We start from the raw sequence: 22,218 nt of genomic DNA on the forward strand, positions 1-22,218 counted from the left end.
AGTGATTTTTTTTTTTTGCCCCCATGAATAAACATTCAATAAAAATTAACTTTTTAGAAAATATTTTTTTCTTTACCCAGATGCTATGATGGTGCTTGAGTAAAGAGATAAAAATGATTAAACTTAGAGTGTTCATTAGCATACAATGAAGGGAATGATTTAGGAAACAGTCATGGGTTCAACAATGTTCCCAAGCACACCATGGAGTGTGAACCAAGTTTAACAAATCCTGGAGGGAAGAAAAGCCTCTGGGGGAAGTGAATGAATCTTGAATTTCAGTGATAGAATCCAGCCACACTGGTTACCTTTAAATTCCGCAGATTACTAGGTCCTGTCTCCCTCAGCACTCTCTAATTGCTGAACCATTTGCATAGAATGCTTTTTCAATCTACCTAAATCTCTCAGCTAGTCCTTATTTTATCTTAGATTCCAGATTAATTGTCTGCATTTGTAAGAAGTATTTTTTAACTTCTGTGTTTTTTGGGGGAGTGTGGGGGAGGCAAATAAATGCTCAGAGACTGAGTTTGTCTTTGCTAGCAATTTATGTAACAGAAGTTCACTGTAGAAATGTCACTAGCCTATAGCACACACAATAAGGTCTCTTCACAAACCAATAAAGGAATAACATACTCCAATCAATAATAGATGAATCACATTATTGCTCCAGGTAGGGGGAGATGAAAGGAATGAAGTCCAAATTTAGTTGAAGTGGAACTTTATAAGAGTTGATGCTCAGGAAAGACAGCTTTGCCAATATGTCCAGCTGCCAGTGCAAAAGTAAAAGTCCCTTATTGCTAGAAAGAATTACTGGAGAATGACAGATTAAGTGTTGATGAGCAGGATGATCTTCATAGGCTGCTACCTGGCTATCTGTTATCACCACTGCCCCTAGAAGAGTCACCTTTACCAGGCAGTAGCTACTTGTTCCAAAATCATTGGAGAGCTAATTAAAACAAACAAAACAACAACAACAAAAACAACTTATTTCATTCTTCCATCAAAACACATTACTCTTTATTTTTTTAAAGATTTTATTTATTTATTTTAGAAAAAGAGACAGCATGCTTAGGGAGAAGGTCAGAGGGAGAGAAATGCAAACAGATACCCTGTGGAGCATGGAGCCCAATGTGGGGCTCAATTTCACCAACCTAAGATCATGACCTGAACCAAAGCCAAGAGTGAGAAGTCTAACCAACCAAGCCACCCAGGGGCCCCCAGCTCTACTCTTACAGACAAAATTATTTTCTCATAAACAAGTCAATTTGAAGTCATCTCAAACAACAATTTCCTTCACTATATTTGAACAGTGTACTTTGGGGTCATAGTGTCTAGTTTTGTTTGTTTTACATATGAGTAATTATAGTTCATTATAAGTAATTCAGTATTACTTAATTAAAATTATAATTTGCATTAGGTGATAAGATATATTAGTAAATAAATTGCCAGAGTCACCATGAAATTCAAAGCTCATAAAGGTACTTAGAAAAACTTAATAACACTTAGAAAAGTCAATTCATGCACAAATGAAAAATTGAAGAAACAAAAATTTGGCGAACTAGGAGTCTAGAAATTTTCCACAAATAGAGAGTACCACATATAAATTCAAGACATAAAATGAACCATGGAGTATTTAGGGAATGACACATTTTGGCATGGCTGGGACACGGTATAAATACTTGTTGAATCACACCATAGTATTCAAAACAATTTTGATTTCCATGAATTATAGTGTAAGATTGGGAGAAAAAATACATACATACATGTTTTCAATGAAACCACTTTTTATTTTTAAGTTTTTTCAGGGCCTCTTTCACATCCTTGTTCCGTAGGCTATAAATCAGAGGGTTTAGCATGGGAATCACAAGGGAGTAAAACAATGAAATAATTTTGTCTTGATCAAGGGAGTAGGAAGAGCTTGGCCGGAAATATATAAAGAGCAGAGTTCCCTGGAAAATTGCAACAGCAGTTAAGTGGGAGGTGCAGGTGGAGAAAGCTTTGAACCTCCCCTCAGCAGAGTTGATCTTTCTCACCGCTAGGATAATATAGCAGTAAGACACAAAAAGCCCTGAAAGAGTAATCAGTTCAATGAAGCCAAAAATGGTGAATATCACTAACTCATTAACTTGTGTGTCTGAGCAAGATAACAAGAGGAGAGGTGGGACATCACAGAAGAAATGGTTAATCACATTCGACTCACAGAAACATAACCGGAATGTTAATATTGTATTTACTGAAGCATCCATAATTCCCACCAAGTAAACCCCAGCCATCAGCAGGGAGCACATTCTGCTGGACATGCTGACTGTATAGAGCAAGGGGTGGCTAATGGCTTTGTACCGATCAAAGGCCATCACTGCCAGCAGTAGACACTCAGAATCTACAAAGGTACAGAACACCAACCATTGCATAGCACAGCTGTAGAAGGGAATTGACTTGTTCTTGGCAATGAAGCCTACCAGCATCCTGGGTCCGACTGCTGTAGAATAGCAGACGTCACTGAAGGAGAGATGGCTCAGGAAGAAATACATGGGTGTGTGAAGCTGGGAGTCCATCCTAATTAAAATGATCATCCCGAGGTTTGCAACAAGAATGATGAGATAGACAATTAGAAATGTGATAAATAGAGTCACTTTAACTCCAGGCTTATTGCTAATTCCCACGAGAAGGAATTCATTCACGGAAGAGCAATTTTTTCCATCCATTCTTCTTGATTTTTCTAAAATGCTACAGAAATGATCAAGAAATGGTATATCAAGGTTTTAACTCTTCTCGGCACTCAGGAAAGCATCATCTGTAAATCAAAAAGAATTTATATCAGCATATTCTATTCTTTATATTCTTAATTTTCAGACAGTAGTCAAGACAAATTTCATTGTTATGTTGCTGACAAAAGTTAAAAAAAGTATTTGGTATAGAATTTAGAGGAAGTTTGATTCCGAATTTGGAGACGTCCTTAAGGTATATGATCTGTGTTCACCTGCAGTGCTTTTATTTCAATGGTCGATCATGAATGAAAGCTTATTACAGGTCAGATAATATTAAAGCAACACTTACATTAAACACAAAATTGGAAATTGCATTCTTATATTTTAAAAATAAATATAAAATTGAGCATAAAATGTTTATGTTCACTGACTTCTTCAAGAATCATGATTTGTTTAAGCCTCTGTATTAAATTTGGGAACAATGAATATATCTTTGATTTAAGAATAATGAATATGTTTGTGATTGTTCCCATTCACATTGTTTTTTGTATTTATTGAGACATTAGATATATTTTAATAAACTTGTCTCTAGTAGTATGTTACTACTTTGCTATGTTTTTATTACTTAACATGCAGGAGTGATCTGGTGCCAAAGAGTGTTTCTTTTGACCAGTAAAAAAAGAATACTAAAACCAAGTGGAAAACACAATATTGAACACATACATTTCCATCTCTTTGGATTTTAGACCTGACTTGTTTATTAAAAATGAAGACAGGAACAAGAGTAATAAATATATCTTTTATAGGCTTCCAAGTGTGTATGCATGCACCTTTCTGTTGATATGTGAAAACTGGCATATGGGTGATGATCTGATTTTTTTTAGATTTAAATAAATATGATTTGTGGTTTGTATGGGTTGAATTTACACAAATTAGTGTTTGTGTTGTGATACCTCAACCATTACTGGGAAAAAATAAAAATAAAGTCAGTGTTTTTCTTTTTAATTTTGATTAGGATAGAAGTAAGTAAAAACAGTTCATTTGCTAATCAAAATGAATTTGACTCACCCTGCTTAAATGGGAAACACCTTCTTTTCTGCCATCAGATTGCAGACTATGAACCAATGAAAATAAGTAAAAAATCATTTTTAATTTTGTAAATATTCAACTCCTCATTTTTCCAAATATAAGCATTTTTTTCTTGATTCTTTAAATTTAGTGCCTCAGAAACCTACCTGGGAAGGGCAAATCATTCTGTGCTTGCCCCTAGCAGCTGAACAATACAGACACATGCATTTTATTTTTACTCCATGTCATTTGGGACTGAAATCTCTCAAGCCTCTGCCCTCACACTTCTATATATACAAATGTTATTAATTAGATTTCTAGTTCTGTGTTTTCCCCCATGAATGTTGCAACAATTTCAGCAAAGAATGAATTTAATTTTTTGCACTTGCACAGAATGGACCATCTTTGGGACTATAAAATGATCTTTATAGTATGATTCTTTGCTACACTGAGTCTATACCATCTTCCTCCAGTCAGATCAGAGCTTCAAAGAAACTCTAATAGATCTTCTACTCAGTTACATTATCTGTTAATTATTCTCTATTCTGTTAAATGTATTACATTAATAAGTTTATGAAATAAAATGATTATTTTCCTGTTAATTATTTCTTTTTCTTATTTTTATCCTGTTTCTTTTATTTCTGAGCAAACTCCTTCACCTTCCCATTTACAAATAGAAAAATTTTTCAATGGTTATATTAAATACATTTTTTCATTATGTGTGATTCCATTTCTCCAACCATGTCACCTGATTGGATTTCAATTATTTTATGACTATCACAGCCATTTGTGCATAGCATACTTTTTCTTGCATTATCTTTATTTTATTCAGATATGTGTCTACATTGTAAGCTCTTTAGTAAGAATAGCTGCATGAGAAATTTCTGTATATCCTGCAGCCCTAGCACCAGCACTGGTACAAATAATTGAATCTTTGTTCTTATTTTAGGTAGATAGGTTGTAGGTGACAGACAAATAGTTGAAATAAAGAGGTTTTTAGTTGCAAACGGTTTCAACTAATATAGATCATATATACATGTGTGTATAGAAAAGTGTTTAAGAAAAAACAAGGTTCTATTTGTTTCTTAAAAGTTTTGTTTGTTTTTATTTTACTTATTGAAATTTTTACAAAGTTTAGAAGTATTGGAGTGTAATTTTGTGTTTTTTTCCAAATCCCTTCCAACAGTTATGATGTAATGCTCAATGATCCCTGAACCTTTTCCTGACCTCTTGGTCCCTGGCACCACTGATATCCATCAGCAGTAACCAAAGCTAATCAATCATTCACACCAGCCTGACTGATACAAACTTCCATTTACCTTTCCTTTCTGTAATGTGAAATTCAAGTATATTTTCAACCAGTGCATTTTGTTCCGTGTATGCTTGTAAGGAATAAGAAAAAATTCATTCACACGTACTTATGTATTTAATTTGAATATATGAAAAGCTAATGACAAAAGAATGGGAAAATGAAAATTTTCAAGGTTCTACTACTAACTGATGGTAACTGTGTCTAATTAAAGATGATTTAAAATTCTGACATATCTCCCATGGACATACAATGTCTTCCCCCCCCGGTTACATTGAGCTGGCCTTTGACTGCTTGGATGAATACAGTATGGAAAAAATACTTACCTTTCTGGGATTAGTTTTCAAGAGGTATATACTCTTTACAAACATAATTATTTTAACAAAGTTAGTAGTGATCAAAACTAGAAATGAGGAGATGCTCATGAATAGGGTCATAAATAAATGGATTAAGATAGCTCCATTAAATGGAACATGATATAATCATTAAAAGGAATATATGAGAGTCTTTTATATAGGTGGAGAAAGATTTGCAAAAGATTACAGTTAATTGGGATATTTAACATGCAATGAATTATATATACACTATTTCCTGAAAAGCAAGTGATGATCATATATTAACTAATGAATGAGCACAATGAAAAACTAAGAAAAGATAAAGAATAAGCTGTTATCATGGGTCATGGGATTTTTGAGCTGTACATTAGAAAAAAAAAGATGTAGCATACTAGAGATGAATGTGTGGAATAGAGTAGTGAGGGGAAAGATCATCTACTAAGAAAATAAAATTTAAAAACTTTAAAAAATTATATGTGTATGTATGTGTGTGTTTTGTGTGCATGTCTTTTCATTTATGTATTTCCTTGAGGATATTATTTCCTAGTTTTACTGAGATACAATTGACATGTCACATTGTACAGGTTTCTTCCGCTTTTTGAAAGTGTGTGTTACACTACATTTTTACAGAAGATCTACATTTATACTTGCTTTTGCTAACTTCCTGATGTGTAGGAGTCACTCAACTAATTTCTTGATCTCTTTCAGAAGGAATTTTGCCATGTGAGCTACTCATTTGGTGTGTTCGTGGAAAGAGAGGTATTGGAGTCTCCTATGTTGCCATATTTAAAGACTTTCCCTTGGCCCTGGTAATACTGCCTTTGGAAACAGCTAATTTCTATCAGTCCCTGGGGATATGTGAGAAGGATATGGTGTAGAATGACTCAGAAGGGAAGAGAATGATGAGGATTGAAGTAGACAAGCAAGAATACAGAAAGCCTTTTGATGTGGTGTCCCTTATTTATGTAAAGTACTGAGATAGTCATTATAGGCCATCTGCCCCAGCTTCTGTTTGAGTCACGATTCCCTAAAAAATATTTTCCATAATGTGTTATTCAATTTCACAAATTCAGAGAGAGGAGGCCCATGATTAATTGAATCAGTAAATTCTACTTTTGTAATTTCTTTGGTAGGGCTTAAAAATTCCCATATTTTTAGTTTAAAAACCACTGGATCTGATAAAACAGCCAATGCATAAATCAATCAATTTTTAGATGCCATGATATATAGCTGTCCTAAGGCAGAGAGATGAGTTAATCTTATTACAGGTTTACACGGTCTTAATTAGTAGTAATCCACTGACATCCCATCTTCTTGGACAATATATTTCAAACAATGTTTTCTACCATGCTGACGCTGATAATACCTTCAAAAGAGTAGGTATTAATTGGAAAAAGATCATACAGGTGAAAACCCTAACAGCCTTTTGTAATAATAATAATAATAATAATAATAATAATAATGATGAAATTCTTCATAGGTTTTTCCAGCGTGGTACCTCGTGAAAAATCAGAGTATCCCACAAATGCTCCTTTTAAAACCAGAGACTCTTCTTGGACTTTACATCCATTTTGAAATGTTTTCACACAAAGGCATTTTGCAATAGCACCTGGAAAATCTAGGTAGTAGTTTTCATATATCATTTCTTTCATTTCTTTAAACTATCACATATTTCTATGTTAGCTCATATATTCCAACTGGTTATTAACAACCTCCTCGTACAGATGCAGACATTGCATATGGAATCTCAAAGACACTAGGTTTTTCTGGCTGCAAAGCCCTTGCTCTTAATAGACTCCTGATGACAGCATCATGAAATAAGTTCCTTTTAGCAAATAATTCTTTTGGCTAATCTTATAAAAGGCTAAAGTGTGTTTACCATTAAGTTTCATTTGAAAATGAATAAAACCTCCTAACTCTGGGAAAAGAATAGGGGGTAGTGGAAGGTGAGGTGGGCCGGGGATGGTGTGACTGGGTGACAAGCACCGAGGGGGGCACTGGACGGGATGGTCACTGGGTGTTATACTATATGTTGGCAAATCAAACTCCAATAAAAAAAATACAAAAAAAGAGAAATAAAAAAAACTAAATAAATAAAACCAGGGAGGACAGGTTTTCAGGATTCTCAGCATCTGGGAACTCCTCTAAGTATGCTCTCTAATGCAGCAAGATTTCAGTCTGTGTGATGAATGAATGAGAGGGCAGCCTAGACGGAGGGTCACCAGATGGAGCCATGGTCTATGTTATATATTATAATTGAACTCTTGAACCTCACCGACATTAGTGTGAAGAGAAAGTAATGTGGAAAGTGGCAGCACTGCACAATTCCAGAGACTAAATAGAAAATAAGACAATCGGTGGCCCCTGAAATTGTGCACCATTGCAACCCCAGGAGAAACTCTCTGTACTGGCCATGTTCTGAGTGACACTTACAATATGCCAATCAAGACAATACGCCTGGCATCACAGATTGTTCTATATTCATTGATGATCTACTGTTGATAGATATTTCCCGATAATATATAATAATCATGTACATCCCCTGTATTTTCTGAGTCTTACTGTAGTTAATTTTATTGCTACTAAACCGGTAAATACAAAATTTGAGGAGGGAAGAAAGTAAGTTGTGTTAGGCATAGACTAGTTTCTGTTCTTGAGTACTCCGGGCACTTTCCTGTTTATTCAGAAACTTCACCTGGAGGTTAGCAGAGGCACAGGGTTTCTTTCTTTTTTTTTTTTTTTTTCTCTTTTATTACTGTGTTGCTTTTGTCCTTTGCTTTCTATAAAGCTGGAACAATCCTCAACAAAATTAATACATTTTTAAGTTTGGGAAAAGTGGTTCTTAGTGACAGTTTTTGATGCCTTCATATATTTCTTTGTCATTCTTTGTGTGATGGTCTCAATACTAAGATACCAAAAGTATTCCTGTGGGAGATTTTGTGGAGGCAAGGCGGAATCATGCAACCAATTGCTACTAATTGTTCACCTGTTAAACTCAAGAAACTGATGCATTTGTGTTCCTCAAGACATTTTCTATCATTGTTTACTTCTTTGATCCATATTTGGAGGATGTGGAATTGTCCTTGGTCCTTTCGTCTGATTCCTTTCAAATTAATTGTTCCCTCAGGGGATTTCCCTGTCTAGAGGGGTGTGAAAATTCCTCAGGTTCCATTTTGTTCAACCAGAACCTAAGTTTAGCCTCTCAAGCAGGGCTTTCTCCTCAAGACCATTCAGTCTACTTCTTCCCATGATTTACACCTGAGCTTATGTGACAACATTATTACTGCAAGTTAGAAAACCTAATTTAATTCTCAATGGATGTCAATTTTCATTAAGAATAAAGTTATAAATAATTGAAAAAATAATGTTTTTAGGATAAATTCTATACATCAGTTAAAAGCAAGTGAGGAAAAATTATCTCTAACTACAGGTTTGTGGATAACCATGGTGATACTAAAGCAATACCAAGTAGGTGACCATCCACCCAGAAGATCATATTCTTTCAAAGTAGTTATCTGTCCCTGAAACATTGAGTATCATGACAGAGTGTTCCTGACATGATGCTGGTACTAAAGTACACTAAGTTTCAATTGTCTGCATTTTTTATAATCTGGAGGGGAGTCATAATATACTACATTTAAGTATTCATTTTTATTCCTTGAATATCAAGAAAGTTGGATATCCATTTTAGAAGTTTCTACGAAATTTTGAATTTGCATAATTGTCCACTAAAATGGGTCATATTTACAAATATGTGACCTTCTGAAATATACATTACCAGGCTTTAATTTTAGGAAGAGGAAGCCCACAATCAATCGAATCAGTTCATTCTATTTTTTAGAATTCCATTTCTAGGGTTTAAAAGTTCTATTTCTTATTTCAAGCTCACTAGATCTGATAAACTATACAGTATGTGGATCAAATTAGTCTTTAGATGCTGTAAAATATGGCTGCCATAAGGGAAAAAGGTTGGTTAATCGAATTACATATTAAAATTCTCTAAGTTGTTTGTTTGTTTGTTTTTAATGATTTTATTTAATTATTTGAGAGAGAAGCATGGAGAAGCATGAGCAAGGGGGAGGCAGAGGGAGAGGCAGAAGCAGACTCCCCACTGAGGTGGAAGTCCTATGCAGGACCTACCTCAGGACACTGGGATCATGACCTGAGCCAAAGGCAGATACTGACTGAGACACCCAGGTGCCCCTAAAATCCTCTAAGTTTTAACAGCAATCCACAACCTTTCTATTTTTCTTGGACTTTTATATTTAAGGCAATGTTTTCTTCCATGCTGCTGATCATAAGAAACAATTTCAAAAATGTATATGTTCCTTGAGAAAAAAAATGTACACATAGAAACCTTTAAAGCATTTTATTTAAAAAAAAAGTAAATTTCTTTACAGTTTTTTTTTTTTTTTTCCCAGCATGATTCCTAGTGACAGGTCACACTCTTCAACAAATGCTGTCTTAAGGAGCAGAGGAGCTGTTTCTTCCACTCTGAAAGGTTTCTGCCCAAAAATAATTAAAAACAGCAGCTACAAAATCTAAGAAATTCAGTGGCTTTTAGCTTCTACAATTGTAATGGGTAATTAAGAGTGTCCTTGGGTCTGATATGATTTTTCAAACCTAAGAATATTTCCATGTTATTTCAACAACTTGCCTTTTGCTTCAATCATTAGAAACTAGAGCAGAGAGAGATGAAATAGACAAATTTCAAGAACATACACACATGAATACTCTTTACCTCTAGTGTAATTAATATGTAGGTCTTTATTGATCCATTACCTTAGTATCCACAACCATTTTATGTACTTTCTTAAAAGTTATAATATATATGACTATATAATGCATTATGATACATAATATACATACATGTAACATATATAATGTATTATATATACACTATAATGTATATATAATGTATTATATATACACTATAATGTATATATAATGTGTGTGTGTGTGTGTGTGTGTGTGTGTATATATATATATATATATATATATATATATATATATATACTGGCCACATACCATATAGTCATATAATTGTGTTAATAAGTTCTAATAAACACCCAAAAATGTTATCTGGTGTTTTAAATTTCTTATTTATTTGTTTTTCCATTTTGTGTCCTAGAGTATATACAGGTACTTTGGATAATGGGACTGTAATGCTCTATCCTTGAAATACAATGCTCCCAATTTCATATAAGAAGCAGTGAGTTAATAAATAGAATTATATTAAAACTGTTTTTAAAGGAGATGTTTAAGATCTGAGACTCAGTATCTCTAGCCAATGAAGCTTTTCTTTTACACTAGATTTAGATATTTTCTTTGGATAAAGCCCCCTGTCTTTACTTCATATTGAGTTTGAGATTTGTGAATTATTTGGTGCCTTGTTAAGTATTGTTGGTTACTTTGAATAGATTATAAGATTCATTAATATGAACACTACTAGGTGTACTATGAAATTTAAAGCACTTAAATACCCAAGTTCACTTAGTAAGCACACAGTACATCTAAATGTAATAAATTCATGTTTGAGGGATGCCTGGGGGACCAGTGGTTGAGCATCTGCCTTCAGCTCAGGTGGTAATCCCAGGGTCCTGGGATGAAGTCCCTCATTGGGCTCCCTGCCGGGAGCCTGCTTTTCCCTCTGTCTATGTCTCTGCCTCTGTGAGTGTGTGTGTGTGTGTGTGTGTGTATCATGAATAAATAAATAAAATAAAATAAAATAAATTAATGTTTGAATGAACAAATGAACACATAAAAATCTGGCAAAATTAGAAAGGTCAGAAGAGTTTTACACAAAGATGGAGTACCATATATAAACTCTAGACACCTAATAAAGTATGTTATATTTAGGGAACTGTAAAATTTTTGTGACAGAGCATTAAAACAAACTCATTTTGTTAAATTAAGGTTTTGAGACAACTTTCTTTCTCTTGTGCGATGCAGTATAATTTTACAAAACAACAACCATGATGCCTGTGTGTGTGGTATAAATATTTAAAACCACTTTTTAATTTTCAGTTTTTTCAGCGCTTCTTTCACATCCTTGTTCCGTAGGCTATAAATCAGTGGGTTTAATGTGGGAATCACAAGGGTGTAAAACAATGAGGTCATTTTATCTTGATCAAGGGAGTAGGAAGAGCTTGGCCGAAAATACATGAAGAGCATAGTTCCCTGGAAAATTGCAACAGCAGTTAAGTGGGAGGTGCAGGTGGAGAAAGCTTTGAACCTCCCCTCAGCAGAGCGGATCTTCAAGACTGATAGGGTTATATAACAATAAGAGATAAGAACTCCAGAAATGGTACTCAGTTCAATGAAGCCAAAAAAGATGAATAATGCCAACTCATTGATCTCTGTATCTGAGCATGAAAGGAGGTAGAGTGGAGGTAAATCACAGAAGAAATGATTAATCTCATTTGATCCACAAAAGCATAAGCGGAATGTTAATGTTGTATGTATCAGAGCATCTGCCATTCCCAGCAAGTAAACTCCAGCCATGAGCAGGGAGCACACTCTGTTGGACATGTTGACTGTGTAGAGCAACGGGTTGCCAATGGCCTTGTACCGATCAAAGGCCATCACTGCCAGCAGTAGACACTCAGAATCAGCAAACATACAGAAGATCAAGAATTGAAGGGCACACCCAAAGAAGGGGATTGATTTGTTTTTAGCTAAAAGGTCTACCAACATTTTGGGCCCAACCGCTGTAGAATAGCAGAGGTCACAGAAAGAGAGTTGACTAAGGAAAAAGTACATTGGTGTGTGAAGCTGGGAATCTATTATAATTAAAATAATCATTCCAAGATTTGCAAACAGATTAATGAGATAAACAACAAGAAACGTTGCAAATAGGGTCACTTTCATTCCAGGGTTATTGGTAATTCCCAAGAAAATGAATTCTGTCAAGGATGAGCAATTTCCTTTATCCATTCTTGTATATTCTTGTCTCAAATTTTGAGAAAATGATCAAGAAAGTGATAGATGCACATATAACTCTTCTGACCACCACAAAATATCTGTAAAGCAGAACACAATTTCTTTTTGAGATTGTCTTTTATACTCATAAAATTACTAGGTCAATAGTTACTCTTTAAAGAAGCACTACTATCTAATGTGGCAATAACAGAAAATATCTATGGTAGGTGGTTGAGGAACTTTGATCTAAATCTAGCTGTCGGGATCCCTGGGTGGCGCAGTGGTTTGGCGCCTGCCTTTGGCCCAGGGCGTGATCCTGGAGACCCGGGATCGAGTCCCACATCGGGCTCCCGGTGCATGGAGCCTGCTTCTCCCTCTGCCTATGTCTCTGCCTCTCTCTCTCTCTCTCTCTCTCTCTCTGTGACTATCATAAATAAAAATTTAAAAAAAATCTAGGTGTCATTTATGAGGTCTGTGACTTTCTATAAGCTCTTTGATTTCCCTGGCCATTATCTTCCTTATGTCAAGGAAGATATTTGGATGAGCTAATAGATCATTACAGCTTCAAAATTATATGGAAGAAACACCAATGTTAGAGCACGATGCAAGATGTAGGACTAAGCATTTTGTACACTTGAAAATGTTCCATGAACACACAAAAAAAGAGTAATTATTATATCCTTTCAATAGCATGATTTGTTTAAAAGATTTTTTTTCTTTTAGTTTTAGAAACAATGACCATATTACACACTAATAATAATGAAAATAATTATGTTACTGATTCTGGTCTGAGTTGACTTTAGCTTTTGCTGAGACATGAAATAAGCATTATTGACCTTTCTCTGGAAATGTATTATTGCTTTGCCACGGTACTCACGACCTATTTGTGGAGTGGTCTGGTGCTGAAGAAGGAGTCTTTTCACCAAAGAAATGTGCTAAAAAAACCCAAAAAAACAAAAAACAAAACAAACAAACAAAAAAGTGAAAACAACAGAATGTAACACACACATTTGCATCTCCTGGATTTTGAATGGACCTCTATAATATAAAATGGAAATAAGATAATGGCTGAGTCAGCTAAGTGTTTGACTCTTGACTTTGTCTGAGGTCATGATCTCAGGGTCGTTGCAGTCCCACATAGGTCTCCATGCTCAGCATGGAGTCCACTTCAGAGTCTCTCCCTCTGTCCTCGTCTGTCCCTCCACACCAACCCTGTTCTCTGTCTCTCGAAAAAACAAAAAACAAAACAACAACAACAAAAAAAAAAACCAAAAAACCAAAAAACAAAAGGGAAAAGGAATTAAGATGAAGTACATCAAATGCTTCTGAATGATAACGGTTTGTGTATGTATGAATGTGACATATATTTTCATGTGTATATGTCTCTGCTGTACCTGAGAATAGAAAATGGACAATGGACTTGTTCTTTAGACTGAAGTGAATATGGCATGTGGTTCACATGAAAATGCATTTGTGTATATTGCTATTTGTAAGGTTGTACCTACATTATTTTTTAAAGAAAGCAAAACAAAACAAAACAAACAAACAACAACAACAAAAAAAAAAACCCCACTTAGATTCACGTATATAATTACCCAGTGATGAAAGGAATAGAAGCCTGGTTGGTTCCTGTAAATCAACATCAAAGTAAAATAACCAAAAGATTATATTGCGAATACTAAGTTCAGATAGATCTTTTCAGTTTTGAAAAGAAAATATATTTGGTCATTAAATTGTGGAGTTTCTTTAATTGAGTAAGCAGGAAAAAGATGCTTTTAGAAAAACACAAACCTTTTTTCCCCCTACACAGTAAGGATTTTTCCTTATATTCTATAAGTTGGAACCTTGAAGCCTACCTGAGATGAGCAGGTCTTTGGTGGCTATACAATAGGCAGCTGGCATTTTATTTTAGCAGATGCTTTGGGGACTTAAATCTCTGAAGCTACTGCCCTTAGGCTTTGATGTTACACAAACATGTCATTAATTATATTTCTGGTTCTGTGTAACCTCTGTGAATTCAGAAACAACTTTAGCAAGGGCTGAGCTTTAACATTTCACTACTGTCACCAAATCGATCTATGCCAGAAAGAAAACTTCAAATTATTATTATTATTTTCAAATATTTTATTTATTTATTTGACAGAGAAAGAGAGGGAGAGAGAGAGAGAGAGCACAGGCAAGGGGAACTGGAGAGGGAAAATCAGGCCCAGCTGAGCAGGGAGGAACCCAGCACCCTGAGCCAAAGGCAAATGCTTAACCGACTAAGCCACACAAGCACCGCACCCCCAAATTATTTTTATAGTATGCTTCAGCTTCTCCATATTTATATCATTCTCCTCTAGTCAAAGAGAAAATCTGATGAAACCCAAGTCGACCCCTCCTTAATCATTTCTAACACCTTTGGATTGTACATTTAGTTTCTTCTGTATTTGAAACATTCTCCTTCACAGCCGATTTAGGTATGTTACTACAATTCCCTAATACTTTATTTTTTTATTAAAGTGTCATTGAGTGCTGTAAAACTTACTCTTTCAGAGTATATAGATTTGTTTTGTTTTGTTTTGTTTTGTTTTGTTTTTTGGTTTTTAACATATTTTCAAGGTTGTTGAGCCATTACTACAGTCTAATCCCAGGGACCAATAACCAATTTTCTGATCTGCACACTGCCTGCTCTGCACATCCCATAGAAACAGCATTATATGGCATTTGTTAAGTGGGGTGAAACTTCTTTCCTCCAGCCCAATGATTATAAAGTTCATCCATGATTATGCTTGCATCAGAATTCTTTTTTTTAAATATTTTATTTATTTATTCATGAGACAGACACACACAAACACAGAGAGAGAGAGAGAGCGCAAAAGACTGAGAGAGAGAGAGAGAGAGGCAAAAACACAGGCAGAAGGAGAAGCAGGCTCCATGCAGGGAGCCGGATGTGGGACTTGATCCTGGGTCTCCAGGATCATGCCCTGGGCTGAAGGTGGCGCTAAACTGCTGAGCCACCCAGGCTGCCTTTGTGCCAGAATTCTGTTTCATTTTACGGCTGAATAATATTTCAGTTTCTGGATATAATACTTTTGGCTGATTCATTCTTCAGTTGCATGAACATTTGGGTTGTTTCTGCCTTTTGGCTATGTGAACAAACGTGCTAAAAGCATTCTTGTCAATTATGCCTTGCTTGCCAGGCTGCTGCTCATGAGGGAGCATATCTTCTTCCCACCCCCCATCACACATCATCCAGCATTTCATTGACTTTAAGATTCCATCACCTTTTCTATACCTAGTATATCCTTTACTGAATTATGTTCCCTTTGTTCATATAAAAAATATATAAGAATATATAAAATCTACTACATTTGAGACACTTCAGGAATAAGACCAACTTTTATATTTTGTGTTCTCTAAGCTTCCTAGTACAAGATTTGCAAAAGTAACTGCTCTGGGATGCCTCGGTGGCTCAGCGGTTGGGCGCCTGCCTTTGGCTTGGGTCGTGATCCCGGGATCTGGGATTGAGTTCTGCATCAGGCTCCCTGTGAGGACCTGCTTCTCCCTCTGCCTATATCTCTGCCTCTCTCTCTCAGTCTGTTTCTCTCATGAATAAATAAATAAATCTTTAAAAAGTAACTGCACTAAATATTCATTACTGAGTCTTTTTAGCTATTTAAAATGAAAGATGATATGCAAAGAATAGTAATATATTGGATTTGGGGATTTTTCTATTAATATAACTCATATATCTACCTAGATGCTGGTAATTCTAAAAAGGCAGAGAAAAAGAGGTAGCCCCCGTCTTATTATTCCTAATGAAAAAATTTGCTTCCTATCCTCACAATTTTAGGGGCTGTTGGCCTTTATTTAAAAAAAAAAAAAAAAGTAGAGATGCCTACCTGGCTCAGTGGTTGAGACTTTAGCTCAGGGCATGAACCCAATCCTGGGATCAAGTCTTTCATCTGCCTCCCTGTGAGGATCCTGCTTCTCCCTCTGTCTATCTCTCTGCCTCTCTCTGTGTGTCTCAAATAAATAAATAAATAGATATAAATACTAAATAAATAAATAAATAAATAAATCTTAAAAAAAAAAAATCTTAAACAGGGAACAGAAAGTGATTCCAATGAACTAACACCAAGACTGCATCTGGTCACTTGGACCTTATGCTACTTAGTCAACAGCCAAACAGTAGTTTCTCTACCATTTGAGGGTGATTGTTCTTAAAATAAGGGGAACAGGTGATTATTACTATAGAGTTAGGGTAATGAGGTGTGTTTCTGGAGTGTAAGAGAGCCTCTGAGGGTACCTCTGAGAAGTCCCATGCCTGGTATTAAAAAGAGGATGGAAGGATGCCTGGGTGGCTCAGCGGTTCAGCATCTGCCTTCAGCTCAGGGCGGGATCCCAGGATCCAGGATCGAGTCCCATATTGGGCTCCTTTCTCTCTCTCTCTCTTTCTGTCTCTCATGAATAAATAAATAAAATCTTAAAAAAAATAAAAAGAGGATGGAAAACTTAAAGAGACCCAGATAAAATGATCTAGAAATGATACCTATATTGAGGGATAAAGCTTTGGGCCACTTCACAAGACAAAAAAAAAAAAAAAAAGACAACTGGGATGCTTCTTAAAATTAAAGGGGATACAGCAGAGGCTGTGGAGGAAAGGGAATTCTATGTACCAGCTATGATCATGTGGCCTGTGGGGAAAACAAGACTGTAGAAGTTAAAATGTTGCTTTTCCTTTGTTGTGATATAAATATATTGACTAATATTTCTTTCTCTCCCTTTCTGTTCCCCTGATTCCTAACATAAGATACAGTGAGAAGGTTTAAACTTTTATCTCAACTTTTTGCAAGTTACAGAGTATCAAAGATGTGTGACTTAGCCTGAAGGACCCTAGACCACTGCACAAGGATAAATTGGCATAAATACTTTCCATTGCATCTTTTTTCTTTACATTGTATGCATGCATCTGTTAGCAAAAGTAAGCATTCTTTTGCTGTTGTCTTATTTGAAAGTTGATTTTGTTTTCAAGATGCCTCTGAATGGCATGTTGAAAAAAGGGGTGGATTATTTGAGAACCTGCTGCCAATGTGGTTGTGGCTGAGAGCTGCATTTCCCAAATCTTCCCAGCTTGGTTTCGATTTAGCATTATTAAAAAGAGAAATTTGCATGAGGTTTGGGCATAAATAGCCTCCTTCCTTAATATTTATAGTGTTTTTGCTTCTATTATCAAAATGCAGCTTCAATAATACAGGCCACACTGCTTCAACACAAACCACAGAGGAAGGCCCAGTTAAGTGGGTGGCTTCGGAAAGTTCTGACCATGCTGGAGCTAAAATAAAAATTCAGGCCGTGGAGGCAACCATACAGTCTTGGGAATTTAGCAGGTGCCTGTACTCTCCAGGGATGAAATATAGGATGTTCCCGGTGGGAAAAGCAGTGTGGGCCATCTAGAAAGCTTTGCAAGTAATAGCAGCCCTGTGGACCTTGAAAAAATTACAATACCCTATAATTTTATATGTGTCTTCACTTGGAAATGGCTATATTTTCTCATAAATAGTGTAATATTTGGTGCCATGATTATTGAGCATCAAAGGCAGTGCTGTTGCAAAACTAAGAGTTTCATAAGCAGCTGGATATGTAATATTGCACCATATACACTCCGCCTAATAGATACTTGTGTAATTTTAGAGCTTAGCAAGCATGAAAAGCTGTAGATAATTACTCATCTGATACGGCTTTGTGTGATTTTCTATAATCTCAGACAAGTAAATCTTGCTAAGAAATATAAACTTAATATTGGAGTACTTTGGTGAGTGTGTAGCTGTGAGTGACTCTTCCCTTCTTAGCAAATGAAATAATCAAAATGCTCAGGAGAAACACTATTGGTCTGAAATCCAAAGACAAGATTCCTGCAGGAATTTAAAACTGACAGTGATTCACACTGTGTCTTTTGTGGATTTTTGCAACAAAGAGTACACAGATTTAAACATACTTTGTAAACGTTGATATTTCCAGGTCAAAGCTTATAAATATTTATTATCATAGAGAAAAAATAATATAGTAATAAAAATAATGTACAGTAGAAAATTTTAATTATGGAAATACACTTTGCAGGTACATGCCTCTCATTTCAGTCCTCAAATGTGCCACCAGGTCATGTGGGTTGATCTCTGCTTGAGGATACAGGTGATATATTGTGGGGCTGATTCTGTGTCTGAGATGCCAGAGAAAGATGTTCCATCCCTCTAGTAATACTTTGGTACTTAAGATAAAAATATAGACAGGAAGGCAAATAGTCTTCCTTGAAATTGATCTATATTCTTCAAGGTGCTACTTAGACAAAGCTTCCAAATTACTTTGGAGTAGATTGGGTAGAGAAGGTTAGCATCATATTATTAAACTGAGGTTAAGAAAATGGATTTATTTTGTATTATTGCTTCCAAGACATTCCATGACATTCCATAACCATCTAATTGTACAATGTACATTTCAATTAATGTGAGCTATTACACAAATATATGTACTTAACATCTATCAAGGACTTAAAATGGTGCAGGTATTATTTACAGCATAGTACTATTCACGTTCTCATCTGTAAATCTACCATGTGAATGAGATACACTACACAGGAACAGACACATGCACACCGCTACACACTTTTCTGAGGTATTAACTATATCCCTTAGGACAACATGAAAAAACACATTTTAGCATTAACTTCAAGCAAATAATCTTTCAATAGTAATCTTATTATTTAGCAGCAATTTTGAAACTTTTAAATGCTTTCTTACATTGTGAATTTGGCTGTATGAAAAATGAGTGTTTGATAACATCCATTGTGTATCTGCTGGTGGGCATGTCACAAATTCCATTTAGAGTTTGTAACTGGGGATTTAGATGAATCCCAGAACCTTATAGCTCATGAGGAATCCACTTTTAACCTTACAGCTCTCTTAGCGGCATCTTTTACATCTTTATTTCTCAAACTATAAATCAATGGATTCAGCACTGGGATAATAATGGTGTAGAACACGGAGATAATTTTATCAGTGTTGGGAGAATACAGATAGCTGGGCCGTGAGTAAATGAAGAGAAGAGTCCCCTGATAGATGGCCACAGAAGTCAGGTGAGAGGCACACGTGGAGAAGGTTTTCTTTCTGCCACTGGAAGAGCGGATCCTCAAGACTGAGCGCAGAATGAAATAGTAGGAGATGACAATGACGATGAAGCAGATAATTTCCACTGAGCTGCCATATGTGGAGAGAAGCCACTCATTAACTGAGGTGTCTGTGCAGGATAGCTTAAGCAGGGGAGGGAGGTCGCAGAAAAAATGATTAATGACATTTTTATCGCAGTATTTCAAAATAAAGGCAAAGGACGTGTGAACCAGGGAACTCATGTTACCTCCAATGTAGGACAAGACAATCAACCATACACAGATGCCCCGAGACATCACAACTGTATACAGTAAAGGATTACAGATGGCAACATAGCGATCGTATGCCATGGCAGCCAGGATAAAGGATTCTGTATCAGCAAAAGCACAGAAAAAATAAAACTGTAGGGCACAGCCATAATAGGAGATAGATTTATTTTCTGAGAGGAAATTGACCAGCATTTTGGGAACAATGACTGATGAGTAACAAAGATCTGCAAAGGAGAGGTTGCTAAGGAAAAAATACATAGGGGTTTGAAGGTGAGGGTCTGTCCTGATTAACATCATCAGTCCAATATTCCCTGTTAAAATCATACCATACAATGTCAGAAACATGAGGAATAGGACAATCTGCAGTTCAGGGCGGGTCGGAAACCCTAAAAGAATAAACTCAGTCACCAAGGTGTAGTTTCCATCCATCAATTCCATATTCTGTGTTGTTTTCTTTCTATGAGAATTCAAACATCCTAAAACGGTATATTGAGGGAAACAGAAGAGAAGATATAATAATATGGGTATTTTATTTTTGCGGTGAACAAACAAACAAGCAAGCAATAAAAGACTCCAAGCCCAAACTCCCTTTCAAATATAAACCTGAGAGATGTATTTCAGAATTTAGTAGCTATCAGGTCCCATGGCTGATGGTTTTATCTTACTGGTTTGAATGACTCTGTCTTCCATTGGAGAGTTGGCTTCTGCATGTAGGGATCTGAATTTGCTTACTTTTTTGTACCTAAATATTTCACAATAGCTGGTTCAGAGGATTAAAGAATTGATGGATCAATGGATGTACTGACGATGATATAAAGAGAAGAAGAATATAGCTATTATTAAACAGAAATTGACTTTAGAGTCTGCCTTAGAATGATGGCTAGAGATGAGTTTGCTCTTTCTGTCCAGATTCAATAGACAGTGGTATGCTGTACTCTTGGCAGAGCAGATGGTGTGGTATAATGAAACATTCTGGTTATTTTTTAATTTAAAGTATAAGTGATAATGATGAAGTGAAAACAAATGCCAGGAAACATCATCTGTGAATATATTTTTTGATTGGAAGGAGTTTAGGGTGACTCCACAAATCCTCTCAAGACACTAAACCAAAATGATTAAATTAATCATTTCTCCATCTTTGGCATTTACTAAAATTCTTGGCTTCTAGTGAGTGCCTGATGAATATTAGTTGGCTGATTGAGGAAAGTGGGCAAAAAATTAGTCATAAGTTGTCTTCTAATTAAAAAATATTACTTTATTGGCCTCCTCACTGATTATATGTTCTGTGCAAACAAAAATAGTTAGCTGCCATTTACTTTCATGCTAGTATAATTCAGGATGTTGAGTCTAAAAATTCTGCCAATGCTTGCTTCTGGGGTCTCTGAATTTTTCCAGGAGTGGAAAAAAATTGAACTCAAGCTTGAAATGCAAAAACTTTTCTCCTAATCTTAAAAGATATGCTTGGAAATATTTAAAGCAAACAAGTAAAGTATTCAATGAGCCTTGTTAATATTGCCAGCAAGGGAACAAAATGTTTTTGGTTGTTCTCTCATTTATGTAAAGCATATCCTGTCAGTGATTGTGATGTGAACTTCATTTGTTTATGCCAGCTAACCATTCAAACACCCTGTGGGGCAGGCACAGAGAAACCTAAGGGAACCAGAAGGATTAATATGCTGTCATGTTATTGCCTCGGAGTGTGAATGAGATGTTGGACTACAATGGACTACAGTGGGACAGTGGTTCATTTATTCTTTTGTATGTTTTCAGTGGTTCATTTATTCTTTTGTATGTTTTCAAAGTCATCAAAATATTCTAAAAAGACAGGATTTTACTCTAGAATTAATAAGAATTTGGTTAGAGTCTCATCTTGGCCACAAGTGAGCCATGCGTCCTAGTGCAATTTAACATATAAATCTTCATCTGTACTGTAAAAATGACAAGTATCTCACAAGGTTGCTGCATGGTTTAGAAAAATTTATCTGTCTGTCTGTCTGTCCCTATCTATCCATCCATCCATCTACCCATCTATGTAACTATGCTTCTTTTTTTTTAAATTTTTATTTATTTATGATAGTCACAGAGAGAGAGAGAGAGAGAGAGAGAGAGCAGAGACACAGGCAGAGAGAGAAGCAGGCTCCATGCACCTGGATCCTGACGTGGGATTCTATCCCGGGTCTCCAGGATCGCGCCCTGGGCCAAAGGCAGGCGCCAAACTGCTGTGCCACCCAGGGATCCCCTGTATCTATGCTTTTTTGTGGTCAAAATTTTACAGAGACTGACACATGGGAGGTAAACAGCAAGTATTAATTTCAATTGTTCCCCTGCTCTCTTCCTTCCTTAGCTTATGAGCAGCCCTAAGTGGCAAGGCTTTATTACTAATGGCTATCTCTTATATAATGGTTATCACATTCAATGCAATATTCTAAACACATTATATAGAATTTGTCAGACACACACACACAC

The 22,218-nt window shown here is 35.8% G+C and overlaps 2 protein-coding genes across 6 annotated transcripts in view; both read right to left on the bottom strand.

Annotated features, from left to right (window-relative positions):
- Positions 1-615: 615 nt before the first annotated feature.
- LOC140612759 (olfactory receptor-like protein OLF2) overlaps positions 616-22,218 on the bottom strand; it is a 46,232-nt gene continuing 24,629 nt past the window's right edge. For 4 of the 5 annotated variants that reach the window (XM_072790820.1, XM_072790821.1, XM_072790822.1 and 1 more), the window contains one exon: positions 18,335-20,228. In XM_072790820.1, the coding sequence (XP_072646921.1) occupies positions 19,246-20,228 (983 nt within the window). In that variant the 3' untranslated portion in view covers positions 18,335-19,245. Of the gene's footprint in view, positions 2,792-3,773; positions 3,820-18,334; positions 20,229-22,218 lie in introns of those variants that run through there. The other variant, XM_072790823.1, reaches the window with a different exon arrangement.
- LOC140613395 (olfactory receptor 5W2-like) lies at positions 11,340-12,504 on the bottom strand. Its single transcript, XM_072791924.1, has one exon. The coding sequence runs from the start codon at positions 12,351-12,353 to the stop codon at positions 11,421-11,423; it is 933 nt and encodes a 310-aa protein (XP_072648025.1). The 5' UTR covers positions 12,354-12,504; the 3' UTR covers positions 11,340-11,420.

Source organism: Canis lupus, chromosome 21, assembly GCF_048164855.1.
Source record: "Canis lupus baileyi chromosome 21, mCanLup2.hap1, whole genome shotgun sequence".
NCBI lineage: Eukaryota > Metazoa > Chordata > Mammalia > Carnivora > Canidae > Canis > Canis lupus.

Bases quoted from the DNA above. Each gene is read 5' to 3' on its own strand.
- LOC140613395 (XM_072791924.1), bottom strand. From the start codon at position 12,353: ATGGATAAAGGAAATTGCTCATCCTTGACAGAATTCATTTTCTTGGGA.